This window comes from Phalacrocorax aristotelis, chromosome 1 (genome assembly GCF_949628215.1).
Source record: "Phalacrocorax aristotelis chromosome 1, bGulAri2.1, whole genome shotgun sequence".
Lineage (NCBI taxonomy): Eukaryota > Metazoa > Chordata > Aves > Suliformes > Phalacrocoracidae > Phalacrocorax > Phalacrocorax aristotelis.
This window is the reverse complement of record NC_134276.1, coordinates 93,812,167-93,827,344: the sequence shown is the minus strand read 5'-3', so window position 1 is coordinate 93,827,344 and position 15,178 is coordinate 93,812,167. Positions and strand designations below refer to the sequence as shown.

The 15,178-nt window shown below is 35.3% G+C and overlaps 1 protein-coding gene across 1 annotated transcript in view; it reads left to right on the top strand.

Moving 5' to 3' along the window:
- CFAP47 (cilia and flagella associated protein 47) overlaps window positions 1-15,178 on the top strand; it is a 349,717-nt gene that overhangs the window by 213,530 nt on the left and 121,009 nt on the right. The window contains exon 51 of the mRNA XM_075097894.1: window positions 13,680-13,777. Coding sequence (XP_074953995.1) covers window positions 13,680-13,777 — 98 coding nt within the window. The remainder of the gene's footprint in view (window positions 1-13,679; window positions 13,778-15,178) is intronic.

The following is a 15,178-nucleotide window of genomic DNA, read 5'->3' as shown; positions in this document are numbered from 1 at the left end:
GTGTCACACAGCTTACCCAAGCTGTTCACGTGGCAAGTGATTTCCTAGCATAAGTCACAGTTTATACCCTCTTAAAATGTGCAGAGGTATGCTAAACCTGGCCACTGAATAGTATTTCTGCCAAGACGCAGGGGGAAAAAAGAAAAAAAACTAGGATATTTTACTCCATCCTTTTTTGGAACTTCTTCAAGCAATTAATACTGGTGGCTTTTCTACTACATTGACACAGGGCATCTTTCCCTTGTGTTATCTTTCCCATCCCATTCCCAATTACATGGTTTATATTGGTTTTGTAGGCATCCTTAAATATGATTTTCCTAACCCTCAGGAGAGCCCACAGGGTCATTTAAGGACCTCGTTTCCCATGATCACCCTTAGTGGCTTTATATGCCAGGCAATAGGAATTAACAGTAATCTTTCTGTTCATTACCTGAGACCTTATAGGTCAATTCCCAGAGACAAAGTTACCTTTGGATTTTTCTGAAGGTAAGACATAGGCAGAGAAAGATTAAAAGAAAAGAAAGAAAGGAAGAAGGAAAGAAGGGAAGAAGGAAAGAAGGAAAGAAGGGAAGAAGGAAAGAAGGAAAGAAGGAAAGAAGGAAGGAAAGAAAGAGGAAAGGAAAGGAAAGAAAAAAGAAAGAAGGAAGGAAGGAAGGAAGGAAGAAAGGAAGGAAGAAAGAAAGAAAGAAAGAAAGAAAGAAAGAAAGAAAGAAAGAAAGAAAGAAAGAAAGAAAGAAAGAAAGAAAGAAAGAAAGAAAGAAAGGAAGGAAGGAAGGAAGGAAGGAAGGAAGGAAGGAAGGAAGGAAGAAAGAAAGAAAGAAAGAAAGAAAGAAAGAAAGAAAGAAAGAAAGAAAGAAAGAAAGAAAGAAAGAAAGAAAGAAAGAGAGAAAGAAAGAAAGGAAGGAAGGAAGAAAGAGAGAAAGAAAGAAAGAAAGAAAGAAAGAAAGAAAGAAAGAAAGAAAGAAAGAAAGAAAGAAAGAAAGAAAGAAAGAAAGAAAGAAAGAAAGAAAGAGAAAGAGAGAGAGAAAGAGAGAAAGAAAGAGAGAAAGAGAGAAAGAAAGAAAGAAAGAAAAAGAAAGAAAGAAAGAGAGAAAGAAAGAAAGAGAGAAAGAAAGAAAGAGAGAAAGAAAGAAAGAAAGAAAGAAAGAAAGAAAGAAAGAAAGAAAGAAAGAAAGAAAGAAAGAAAGAAAGAAAGAAAAAGAAAGAAAGAAAGAGAAAGAGAAAGAGAGAAAGAGAGAAAGAAAGAAAGAAAGAAAAAGAAAGAAAGAAAGAGAGAAAGAAAGAAAGAAAGAAAGAGAGAAAGAAAGAAAGAAAGAGAGAAAGAAAGAAAGAAAGAAAGAAAGAAAGAAAGAAAGAAAGAAAGAAAGAAAGAAAGAAAGAAAGAAAGAAAGAAAGAAAGAAAGAAAGAAAGAAAGAAAGAAAGAAAGAAAAGTAAGAAAAGTTATCAATAGAAATCAAGCCAGATATGGCAAATGGAGAAAAAGCAATAGACCTTTGAAAAAACCTCTTAAGAATTTGAGCAATTTTAAAAGTTGTATGAAGGATGTAGGAGCAGGGAAAGTTAGTACATAACTTGTTTGTGTTCATTGGGTTAGGAAGCTGACTGATGTGAGCATGATCATGCTTACATCTACTTGGTACTTCATTCCTAGATCTGTGTGTGTTAACAGAGTACCAAGTATTCTAGTTTCTTGTGAGCTACGGATTATGACTGTGAATGAGGGTGTGTTGAGGCATTTGGTGGAATGTGAGAGTGTGTTAGGTAGGTATAACCTGGTATGTATACCTTGTTCCCTTGTAGATTTTGACAACCATTCCTCTAGGATGTTCCTTAAAGCTATTTACTGATGAACACCACATGACCTAGGTAATCTGTCCTAGTTCTTCTCTACCCTTACCATTGTAAAATTTTCCTGATATTTTTCACATGCACTAAAGCCCCACTGTATGTTACACTTTCCATCAGGGACAGGGAGATCACTTTTAGTAGCAATCTTTTGTTCATGTGGACATTGTAATAGTTGTCTTTCCTTGAAAATTTTTCTGAAGAAAAAGATTTATTTAGCAGTAACTGTTTTCTGAAATTCTAGAACTATACTAGTTATACTAGTTTTTCTGTGTTTTTATAAGTATTTTCATCATTGCATAACAATTAGCTACTTTGTGGGGTTTCTTTTGACTTTTTTTCTTGAGTTGTTCTTTTCTCCTTCTTTGTAATTATGTGCTTATTCTACTCTCAGACTAGATTATCCTAAGTACCTCCTCTACTTAGCCTCAGCTTCTTCCTTTGTCAGGTCTTTGAACTAAGGTAATTATAATATTCAAACATTCTTAAAGCAAATATAATTTATCTTCACATTAAAAGTTAATCAGTATTTTAAAACTGTGTTAGTATTCTAAGCAAACAAATCACTTCAATATAATCTCCAATTATACAAAATTTATTCTAATCAGTGAAAAGTTCCAGTTCCTCTTTCTTACTATTCGAAAAGTATCATCTTCCCATAAATTACTACAAAGATTCTGCTTGTGACGATGATCTGATTTTGAGTTAACCAGTTGCGACAAATTAATCTTCTAGACTCATATTAGAGCCAGGCAGTAAAAGATGAAAAAAATACTGTAAGGGCAGAGTTTTGAGAAAGCCGTACGATACAAACACGTCTGGGGTTCAGGCCACTCCCAAACATACAGACCATCCCACTTCAAACCTACCAGTGCTCCCCAAACATGCTCTGTTTATTTTCAATGGCTAATTCTTGACAATTTCCTTATGTAGTAGATTGTTTCATCTCCTAAGTGTCCATTTCAACCCACCTCTTCAGCAAATATTCAGTGGCTTCTGGTGCAAGTCCGATGTTCTTTTCAGTGTGTGTATACTCTTACCTAAGAAAGCAGGGTTGAGAAATGTAATCGACATTGTGGACCTACTTTGGTAAGGTGTGTGACAGTCCTTTGAATTTACTCTTCCAAAATGTATTCGTCCAACTATTAATATGGTAGAATATTCCCCTCCTCCCTGCCAAAAAAACCAACACCAAAACAAAAAAAAAAAAAACCAGTGAGATTTTGACTCGTGTTGCTAAAATGTGCTTCATTTCTGTTTAGCATTTGGAATTTTCTTAACCTTTGCATACTTCATGATCACATATGTCAAGCTGCCTGCAGAGCGTAAAAAGTTGAGGGGTGATGGATTCTAATGACAAATATATTGCCTGTGTTATTATTGATTTTTGATCTCTTGGTTATATCTATATTGACTAGTGTCACAAGTGCTTCGTATCTGGATGGCATACTGGCATATGCTCTGAGTTTACACCCTATTGCATGATTTCTTCAGAAAGAGTTTAATATGAACCAGGTCAGACCCTGAGATCTGCCCCAATGTGTACCAGCAGATAGGTCTGGGTCTCACCAATAAATAGCTGATAGCAGATTAGACTAAATTTCATGAAAGGTACGTGCCCTGGATAAGTGCAGAAGACAATACAAATGGAGACCGAAAAAAACCTTGTAGAAGGGGAATAATAATATTTGCCATATTTACATTTTATCACCCAACTGCAAGGAAGAAAGGAGAGCTGTGACGTCATCATATTAAAGTATTGAGAGTTTATGAAGGGCATCAAGGATATTTTGAGTTAAAAGGGTGTTTTCTTTTTTCCAAATCCCATAGACATAGCAGATCTACTGGATGATTTTTTTAAAGCTGTAACCTGGAAGATGGAGATGAGAAAGTGTCTTTATGGGGTAAAGGTGCCTAACTGAGAAATGGCGTTACGACATCATACTGTGGTGATATTAATAGCATGGAAGACTGAGCTTCAAAAATGGAAGATGTCAACAGCATTAGTAATGCATTTCTTTGAAACAAGCTGTCTGTGGTGTTAAAATTCTCTTTTCTCCTTATCGTTTTGGGGAAAGTTTAGGGAAAAGGAATACTGTTCATGAGCTAGTGGTATCTGAGATTCCACCGTAAGGCGATGATCTTAATTTGAAAAGATGGCTTTGAAGGCAGAAGAAGAGGGGTTCTGGATTTCTGCCTGATAAGAGATCAGACACTTTTTCAGAGCTTTGTTTCCTGGTCATCACAGCTAATTCCAAGGGCCAAAATGTGGTTTTACTTTTACATTTTAGAAAATTGTTCTCATTTCTGTTTCCGAATTTTCCAAAGTGACAAAAGCCTTTGAGATACAGTCATTACCTAGTTTAAGACAAGTCCTAAAGAAAAGGAACCCTACTCTAGCTGGTAGATTTCGCTCTTGCAGAATGCCCTTCTTCACCAATCCTGCCTACATGTGTTATATTAACTTGAAAAATTTGAATTAATTCAGTATTAAGTACATTTTTACACATGAAAGCATCATAATTTCATTTTAAATTGCAGCATTTTGAAGTGCACCACTTTGATACATCATCTCTGGTTTAGGTGGGCAAACTAACGCAATCTTCCAACCTCAATGTCACTTTAGTAGTGTCCCTCTCTATGACCTAGGTTTGATACAAAACGTAAGGCACACACTAAATGTATGCAAGTCGCTCTAAGCGAATTATAACATCATATCCTTTAAGAACAAGATTAATGTTTGAGGAATGTTAAAATGTTTTTTCAAGCAAGGTTGTAAGGGATGCATTAAATGAGTATTCATTGCAATGTTAGGGTTACTCAGATATGTTCATGTGCATCAAGTGGTAGCTGACAGCAAAGTTTATCTTGCCATGTAATGCAAAAACACTTTTAAAAGCTATAGATATTGATTACATTTATTGAAAAAGTATAACCCTTAGGTGAGAAAACTCATGAGCTCAAGCCTAAAGGTGACAACCCTAAATTAATAACTTCCTTGGAAGAAGAAAATGTAGAAACATTGCATTTCCAAGGATAAGCTATTCCTCACATAGTAAAAATTAATATCAGTGTCTGCCTTTTTGCATCATTATGACCTTTTAATGTAATAGGATTGCAATATTTTCTTAATGTGTTAATGTTTTACAGCTTTCACCAAAAATTAGGTGCAGATTTTCTACACTTGGAAACTGAATGTGGAGAGAGTTATCTAGAACCAATTAAAATAGTATTTAATTTAGAAATAGTTTTCACTGGAGTGATGGGTCTACTTATACAGAAAAATTTCATTTTTTTACCTGGGACATATGAACGAATTAGATTTATTTAGAGACACTGTTAAAAGGCTATTAAAAGGGGTACATTATTGTAGTGGGTTTATATCTCTTTGGACAGATTATTGTAACTAGTTTTGTATCTGGAATAAATTTTGAGGTTTATGGTAAGTGAGTCTGATGTAATCCATTAAAATTCTGTAAAAAAAAATTACAGAAGAAAAATCTGTAAATTTAACGTGGTAGAGAAACTTAACTTGTCAGAAAAAAGTTTAGAGAAGAAATGTTGGGTATTTTTAGCATAATTTTTAGATTGCTAAAGCCATTCAGATTTGAAAAATAAGGAACATAAATCATCACGTGTTCTTTATAGCTAGTCTGTTCCAAAAAGTTTATATAAAAATTATGTATTCCAAATCAAAAAGGAAAAGCTAAATAAATACAACATATAGTTAGTCAGTATAAAAATTATCAGTATAATTTTTCAGGAACAACAGCTCTTGTCCTTCAGAGATGACCCTACAGGGGGTTGTTTACTCATGATGTGTTTGCATGTGAGCAGAATGAAGTCTAAATTTTGATTTATCTATCCTGTGCTAGCAGGGGTGAGCTTTTTATATATTGAAAACTATTACATATTTACATATTGTACAGAACTAGACAAAATGCCTTTTTAAATTCATATTTTACATTCTGTAAAATACAGTCATATACTATGGGAACAGCAGGAAGGGTGCAAACTCAAAGATAATTTAGGTAACTACCAGCCTGGAAAGTTTTCTGTAGAACCAAGAAATCATGCTGTGTTATTCCTTTGCCTGTTATTGCTAAAAACCATACCCTTAAAGACACATCTAAGAGTGTTGTTGATGTTTTATTTAAAGCTGGAATTGAATCTAACTTATTTCTTTTTATTGCTGTATTAGCTCTGTAAATATTAGGTAAAAAAACTGTGGAAACAATGCACAATGGATTAGAAAATATCACGTCAATTCAGCTTTTTGTTTAAATAATCATACTTTTGATGCCAATATGAGAAGTCTGTAAAATTAGGACACAGTATTTCAAATAAATTAGTTTTATTTAGCAGTAGATTCCACTTTCCCCATTGCGTCCATATCCACATACCCTCAGAAAACACCCTAGAATTCTACAGTTCTCAGGAGACCAAGCCAAATCTTCCTTCTTCATCAGTGATATGTAATTCAGCTGAATGATAGGCAGCTGTGTCCAAATCAGGAGAGAAGAATCTTTTCTATTTTTAAGCCAATATATAACCGCTGATGCTTGACAGCACATTTAACAGCTGGTGTAGCAGACACAGGATGAAAAGTAATTTTAAGGAAAGGACAAGGAAAGGGGGCAGAGAGAACAGAAATTTCAGTTTGTGGCTGATATGGTAGTAATGTATTCTCTTCCAAGTGAGTAGAGAAAAGCATCTTGTGAGTATAAGGAAGGTGATTTTGCAATTGATAACTCTTCAGGACATGATACGAAGTATAAGATTAAAAGAATAAAGTTTACAACACTGAATTGTTAAGAAGACCCCTATAACATTTTAAAAATTGTGCAATAAAATGAAGAGATCACACCCAGGAGGAACAGTTTATTTGCATCACTAAAGAGAAGCAGGACAAGACACCAGACCGACTGGATTACAAAAGGATGCTCTACTCTCTGAAAGAAAAACTGATGATTTTGGTATATCATATAACCTAGAATGAGACTTGAAGGACACCTGTGAAAATTTTAACCTGAAAAGTTTATTTAAGGCTCAAGTTTAATTTTCATATAAATTGTAATTTAGTAGTCCTGTGTTTTAAATACAGAAATTTCTATTCTCAAATGTAGTTGCTGTAGATAAATATTAGTTGAAGAAATTGACTTATTAAGGAACGGATACAGAAATATGTCTGGTTTTTGGTTTTGTCCCCCTCCTCAACTTCAGGATAACTACATGTAATAGGAATTATGCAGCTTTCTATGCTTACAATGCTTCCATATAAAAAAATATATTAAATTATCAGGGAAAGTTCTAAAAAACTAAAAATAAGTAAGCTCTTTTATAGTGATGTGGATTGAATTTGCAGTAGCTAACATATGGAAGATGCTAGTTTGCCTTAATCATTAATGACAGATGCTTGGCCCTAACTAGCAAGGGCCAAAGCCTACTGACCAAGGGAGAGACTAAAAGAGAAAATAGTGAAGATTAAATATTTAAGTAGATGCATTCTTATCTTCAGAATATTTGTGCTCACTCCTTTTTAGTGGTGATTTCCATCTGAAGTACTGACTAAAATTTGTTTTGCTCTTTTTATGAGATCTGACAAGATCATGACCTGATGGTTGCATAAAGCAGGCTAAGGATTTTTATTTGTCATTGAAGTCCCAGAGTGAGATGATAAGAAATACAGGCCTAAAGTCAAACTGAGCTTATCTCATAACTCATCAAAGTATGGTGCTCAGGCCCTAAGAAAAGACTTCAAATGCATTAAAAATGGCAATGCAAGTTTAGAAAAGTGGGTGTGCAGGTAACTTTGAGTTTATACTTGTTTGCAATAGTATTGAGTTGTTCATAGAGTTCTGAGAACATCAAGTTCTGGATTGAGACATCTTATGTGGAGAAGAAGGCATAATCTCAAAACAATGTCATCAACTTGGAACGTTTTTGTATTAGAAGAAACATTTTAAGGGGCAGAGAGAAAAAGAAGAGTGTCTACTTTTTTTTGCTTATTTTTTTAAATGTGTGCAGAAAGCAGAAGCAGACAGATATAATCTTGTTCTGTGAGTCAGGAATGAGCCATCTCTGTTTCAGCAGGATTGCATTGAGATTATCTCCATTGCCTGTAATGTTTCAGCCTTGTTTTCCCAGCATCTACTATCTGGTAAAGTAAAACCCTTCAAAAAACCTAACAAAAACCAGCCAAAGAAATCCCCAAATGCCTGACCTTCTGATCTATACATTAGCAAATGAAGTTCTAATACCAGGCCTATTTTCAATTCTGCAATTTCTTCTTGAGGTGTGAAACAGAAACAACGAGGTACAAGTAAAGGAAAGGTCAAGATCAGTTGTTGTGAATTTAATCTGCTTATGTTCATTTGTTTCAGGGAACTAAAGCTTTAGTAGATTTTTATAACTTTGAAAGTGACTTCTGAGTACTCCTGAGGGTAAGAACTAGGTTCTGTCTTGTGGTTTGCCTTGGCAAGAGAAGAAATTCAGAGTAGAATTAGGCTATAATTACTTGAGAATGAGAATACTTGAAATAAATTGGCTTTGGGCTAGGCTGTTCAAATACATTATTCAAATACATTATATGGATAAAGACCTGAGGTGGGACTCAACTATAAAGTCACTGTTTGGTATTGGGTTTACAGCTAAGTGGGGACAAAGCACTAGGTTTTATGTTTTTAAGAATGCAAGTGGACAGAAAAACAACCATTCAGCTGTGTTTTCACCAAGTAAAAGTTGACAGAACATCAAACTTTGTGCAACTTCAAGGCTTAATACTAAACAATACCTGCAGGAACGTTTGGTACAGGGTTCAGCTGTAAAAATATTTGAAAGATGCTCCTTCAGCAGAGAAGTGCCAGGTTCTTTCCACGTGTTAAGAAAATCGTTTCAATTACAGTATTTGACAATTTTTAGGTAAACGCCTGTGGAAGGTGATATGCAAATAATACTTATAATCTAGAGTATCTAAATATATGTAATATAATTTAAAAATGCATACAAGATATTCCCTCCCAAACATGATAGCTGTTTTCCAAAAAGGTAATCTGTGGGCTGTGTTGTTTATTTAGGGTCTCCAGCAAAAATACTTGGTTTTCCAAAATTGAGGAAGATTTAATGAGAAATTAATCTAAACAATGAAATGCATAAAAAGTACAAAAAGAAATTAAGAGTTCTTTACACGAAAAAAAAAGTTTTAATAGACAAAAATACTTGAAATCAAAACTAAAAAGAGAGCATCTTGACCTGAAAGCTTTGCTTTTGAGACATGGCAAGAATTAGAGGATTTTAAAGCAATTTGTATGAACAGAATCAATGAATTTATATATAAAAGCAAGAAAAGAAAAGGCAAGTAGATAACTTCTACATTACTGTAATTATGAAGTGCAGAAGAGTGATTCACAGAGTCACAGAATGGCAGGGGTTGGAAGGAACCTCTGGAGATCATCTTGTCCAACCCCCCTGCTTGAGCAGGGACACCCAGAGCAGGGGGCACAGGACCGCGTCCAGGCGGGTTTTGAATGTCTCCAGGGAAGGAGACTCCACAGCCTCCCTGGGCAGCCTGTGCCACTGCTCTGGCACCCTCAGAGGGAAGGAGTTTTTTCTCATATTGAGGTGGAACTTCCTGTGTTCTAACTTGTGCCCATTGCCCCTTGTCCTGTTGTTGGACACCAATAAAAAGAGTCCGGTCCCATCCTCTTGACATCCACCCTTTAGATATTTTTAAGTATTGATGAAATCCCCCCTCAGTCTTTTGTTCTCCAGGCTGAACAAACCCAGGTCTCTCAGCCTTTCCTCATAAGGGAGATACTCCAGTCCCCTGATCATCTTGGTAGCTCTCCACTGGACTTGCTCAAGGAGTTCCCTGTCTTTCTTGAACTGGGGAACCCAGAACTGGACACAGCACTCCAGATGTGGTCTCACTAGGGCAGAGTAAAGGGGGAGGATAACCTCTCTCGATCTGCTGGCCACACTCCTTTTAATGCACCCCAGAATATTGTTGGCCTTCTTGGCCACAAGGGCACATTGCTGGCTCATGATCAGCCTGCTGTCTACTAGGAAAGTTAAGAGCACAGAGGAAAAATCTGTGATCAGGCAAAACAGGCTGTATGTCTATATGGAAAAATATCTTGGTAGCAGTATAGATGTATTAATTGCTGGAAGGCATAACATTGTAATGAGAAGTCACAAAGCAGTTCCACAAAACTTGAGGTTATACATTAGGGAAAAAGTGAAAGTACTTCTAACACACTGGAGATACACTTCCAGGTGATCAGTTCGTAACAGACAGAATATGATGCTTAAAATATCTATCATAGGGAGAAAAAGTGGATAAGCCTTTTCATTCCAAAAGCAAGCCTTTTCACTTCATTCTTTCTCTCTCCTCATGGTGAGAACTAGGAGTTTCTTCCTGTACTTTGGTTTCTGTGTTGTAATCCCATCTTTTAGTGTTCCCTCTTCTTCAGCTTAGTTTCCATAGAAGCATTTGGAAAGGGATCTTAGAAATAGATTTTTGGAAAACCAGGGTACCCTGTGAACCACATCTCCCTTATTCACACAGCTGCTGACTTTGTCAAAGACTTCAAATAGTTTTGTGTATTGTGGCTTCACTGTCTGTGATTCTTAATAATTTTCTTTGGAATATATAAACAAACTCACATCTGTAATTCCTCAGTTTATCCCTGAGACCTGTCTAAAAATTGGCAGCACATTCTCTGCCTTTTTATTTCTTTGTACCTGAAGTTAAGTAATGGGTCACATGCTGGTTTGCATCACCACCCTTTCATGCATGAGTTCCTTTTGAACTGTTGAGCAGAGAGACTCTTGCTCAGGTGTTTTGCTACTTTCCTCTTTATCAGTCTGCTCCAAACCCTTTCCTGCTGAACCCTTAATTTGGGAGAGTCCCTCTGACCATTCCCCTCAAAAGAAGCTCTAGGGTGGGTGTAGGAAGCCCCTGAACTCTGCTATAGCAAAACCAACTGCAGATAATTGATTTAGGTTTTCTGCTGCAGCCTTATCTTACCTGGGCATTCCTTTTTCACCCTGATCATCTATCAGCCTTTCTGAGTTTGGCAGGCTACCAGCCTGAGATGTGTTTGAAAAGATTTTACTACCACTTTTTTAAGTCTTTAGCAAGTTGTCACTCAAGGGTTGTTTTTTTGTATGGGTGTTCTAGGGGTTTGGGGACAGGGAGGCAGCCTTAATTTTCTGTTTAAATAACAGTTTGTGCTCTTTTCTATTTTCCTTAATTGTACAGAACATTCATTTGTGAATGTGTTGCTTTAATAATGTCTTTGTCCTGCTGTTTAATCACATATCCCGTGTAAATGGAACTTTACTGTTGACATTTTCCTTTGTTGTTTCCTACCTGAATTTTATAGACTCCTGTTATACCCTTTCCTGCAGTTTGACTGCATTCTTGAAGGGTGGGGTATGTCGAGCTATGGGTACCCTTTGACTTTCTTTTGGTCTTTGACTGAGAACTTTTTTTTCAGGTTCAAGGTGATGTGTTCTGTTCTGGTGTAAAGGGATCCTCCCATCTTGCAGGAGACATCTCTCTTCTGTATACTATTTTTTTTCACTTTTTAAAATTGATTAAACTCAGGGTCATGTGCATGCCAGAATCCTTTAATGGCCATTCAGAAGATGTCTTTACCTCAGTGATATTAATTTTTATAGATCTTAAGATACTGAGGCTATTCCAAAGACTGGAATCCAGACTGTAATATTCTGCTGGTATTAAAAAACAGTAAATTGTATGCATATCAAATTAGCCTGCACAAAAGAATTGGGTAAGTTAATAAAGGATATATTCAGTGAAGATTTAAAGAAAGTAATATAATTAAAGCCAGTCAGACACAGTTTTGTTGCAAATAGGGTATACAAAGAAATTCATATATGCAGGATTAAGAACTGCAACAAGGAAAGCAGTGGCTCTGAGAAGAGCTGGGGTCACAGCAGAAAAGAAAAACAGTAGGAGCTCCTAAGACTAATGCTGTGGTAAAACAGAACTGCTAATGTAGCTCTCTAGTGTACAGTTCAGGGACGCGTGAGTAGGTGGATTAAGGTTATTTTAATCTCATACATTATACTGACAAACAGGAATACTGCAAGCTGTTCCTGTGTATGCATGTTCAAAAGGTGCTGAACAACTGCTTGTACTTGCAAAACAATTACCACATGAAATATTTGTGCTGTGGAGATCAGGCCTTATGATGAGAGACTTTGGGCTCAGTCTCTTTCACCTATCTGAACAAGATTGAAGAGCTAATTTTATTAACATTCATGACTATGTTCTAAATACAGTAAAATGCTAGATACTTAATGCTAGATATCTTAAATCTATCAGAGAAACTCATTACAAGATCTTTTGGCCGGACATTGAAGCAAATCTAATGGAAATCAGAAATTAGACTCATATTTAAATGTCCTCCAGTGCCAGTCATTAGCCACCGGAACAAACTGCTAGTGAATATCTTCCAGTCAAGACTCAAAGTCTGCCTTCAAGATATGCTTTACCACAAAACACAGATTGCTTGGCTGAAGCTGCAAAACAACTATTCTGGGTAACTGAACAGAGTTTAAATTCTGTGATACACCAAAGGTCATATAATTTTGATTTAATTTTGCTTAATACATTATAAACTCATAAAAATACTGTCAGTCTGATATGGACTGCCTTCAGTTTGAAGACCTGCTTGCCTATGCTTCCCATGGTTGCTGGTAGTAAACACTTCCCTGTTTCTGGTCTTAATTGTAACAGTAACGCAAATACCAATTATTTAAGCATTTCATAATCATCAACAACAGCAGAATTTAAAATCTATCCTTATAATTTAACAAGCATACACGTGTGTGATATACAGTCTTCTGTGGCTTCATAAATGATCTCCAGAATTCAAAGGGAGTCTCTGGTGCATTTCAGCTTCCGTGCATATCATTGGAATTTCCGGTCTCTCCTTTTTGAACTAGATAATACAAAATACTGAAGGGAAACAAATCTTCTGGATTTCTCATCAGCTTATCGTGTAATTAAATGTGGGTTTACAAGAGTTTATTGCACATTTCTTCTGGCCAAACATTTACTAGTCAAGGGTAACAAAGCTTGGGATAAGATAGATAATTAATCTGATCTGGTAGGATAACACTGATGTGCGAATGTTTTGATGCATGTATTTACCATCCTTGAGCATTCTCGGTCTCTTTAATGCCACCTTGTTTGGTATCACAATAATCCAAGATTATCTTTCTTTTTTTGATATCACTGGTTAATTTCTTTTTTAGCTTTTTTTTTTTCTTATAATTCAAGGTATTACAACAATCCCATCTCAAAACCTGATAAAAATGCATTGCAGTATAAATCAATGTATGTTCAAACACGTATTTGAGGATGGATTCTTTATAACTGGAAATTCTGATCTGTTTAAATAAAAACTTTTAGTTTTGAAAATATGGTGGATAAGCTTGTAGTAAAAACTTAATTAAGAATATTTTTTAGCATTGTCTTTGTTGAAGAAAACCAGTTATGAATCAATGATATTTAAAATTCTGAAACAACACGATAGCCTAGGAAACTAATTTGCCAAAGTGCTATTTCCATTCAGTTTGTCTATATATTGATTTTGTTACTATTTTGAATCCAGACAAGAAGGGATTCGATAATGCAGGTGGTTGACAGCAGTTAAATCAGTTCATGATATGCTTTGTCTCAATATGAACAATGACTGGCATTTCTGCTAAAAGTCCAAATTTCTCATTGATTTGAATGCTGCTATGATTGATCACCTCATGCAATGATTTGTAAGGCATTTTGTTCTTTTTAACATAGGAGGAAGTTCTTCAAATTGCAAAGTATGGTTCTCCTTAAAGATTAAAAGCATACCTGCAGCACCGGAAAGAAAGATAGATGTGAAATGCAGAGCTCTGGTAAGATTACTCTAAATGTTTAATTTTTTTTCTACTGCATTAGAATAAAAATGTAATTTTTATTGTTGGTCTGGCTGCTATCACAGAGGTTCAATCGATTTTATTAAGTGACCAGACACAATCACTTTTTGAATAATAAAACATGATACTTACTAAGACCTCATGTAAGCTCAGTTACATGAACTAAAACGAATGCTTGAAAGAAAGCGTCTTCTTTATCCTATTTGAATAATTACGTTTTTATTCTGCTGACATCTGCTTCTAATTTTGGACCTCAGATAAGGTTGAGTTCTATAAAGACTTCAAGCAGTTTCTGTACAGTTCACAACTGAGTAAGTCTCTTTTGGTACCCTCCTTCCTTATGCATGCCAAATTATTATTGTCATTTAGATTTCATTAATCATTGGAATGTATTTAATCATAGTTTATCGCTAGATAAATACATACTTTCCCTCTCAAAAAATAATTAAGTGATGTTAGCAATTTTAAAAGAATTATTAAATCATATTAAATAAGTTTTATGTTTTAAATAACTGAAGTATCTAGAGATAAAATAGCTGTTTGGTATGTTTGCTTAATTGATATTGGTTTTATTCTCCAAAGATTTGTAATTGCATTTATCTTTGAATTATACCATGTAAGGTTTTTATTTTCTGAGCTAATATTTTTCTTATCTTCTGTAAATGGATAATTGCTTTATCATGTAGACGTCCTGCTTTCTGCATGAATTGTAAGCAGCTAAGAAATACTGACTTTAATAATGGACGCTGGTAACAGGTTCTATGAATAGAAATGACTGGTATGGTATTTTGCTGCAGGAACATTTTTGCAAAGAAAAATATGCGATACAAGTACCATGGGGCTACCTCTTCCAGTAACAGAAGCTGGGAAGGGAGAAGAGTCTCTTCAGTTGATTTTACATGTCAGCATGTGTTTATGGGGGGGAAAAAATCAAAATCAATATGCATTTCTCAAAATATTTTAAACGTCATTGTTCACATATCACTTCTGGTTTGCTCTTCTTTCCTTGAAGTGTAGTATCCTATCCTGATTGTAAACTTCTGTAGTGCTGAGAAGCAGATAATTTCAAAATCTTTGTGTTGGTTGAGCGTGGTGGTAGGGAGGTGTATGGTGCTAGTATGAAACACAGAAGTTGACTAAAAGAGCTTGTGATTTGAGACCTTGAAAAGAATAGTGTAGGTTTTTGTCCTTCAGGATCATGAATTATCTTGTATCATTTTCTGATCTGAAAATACTGATAAAATTGTAGAAGGAAAAGCTAGATAGATAGTATATTATTGACTCCTATTGTATAATAAATTCTTAAGGTACATTTTAATTCTGACTATAATTTTTAATCTAATTCAGTATAAAAACTTGCAAAATTCCAACAACAGTCCA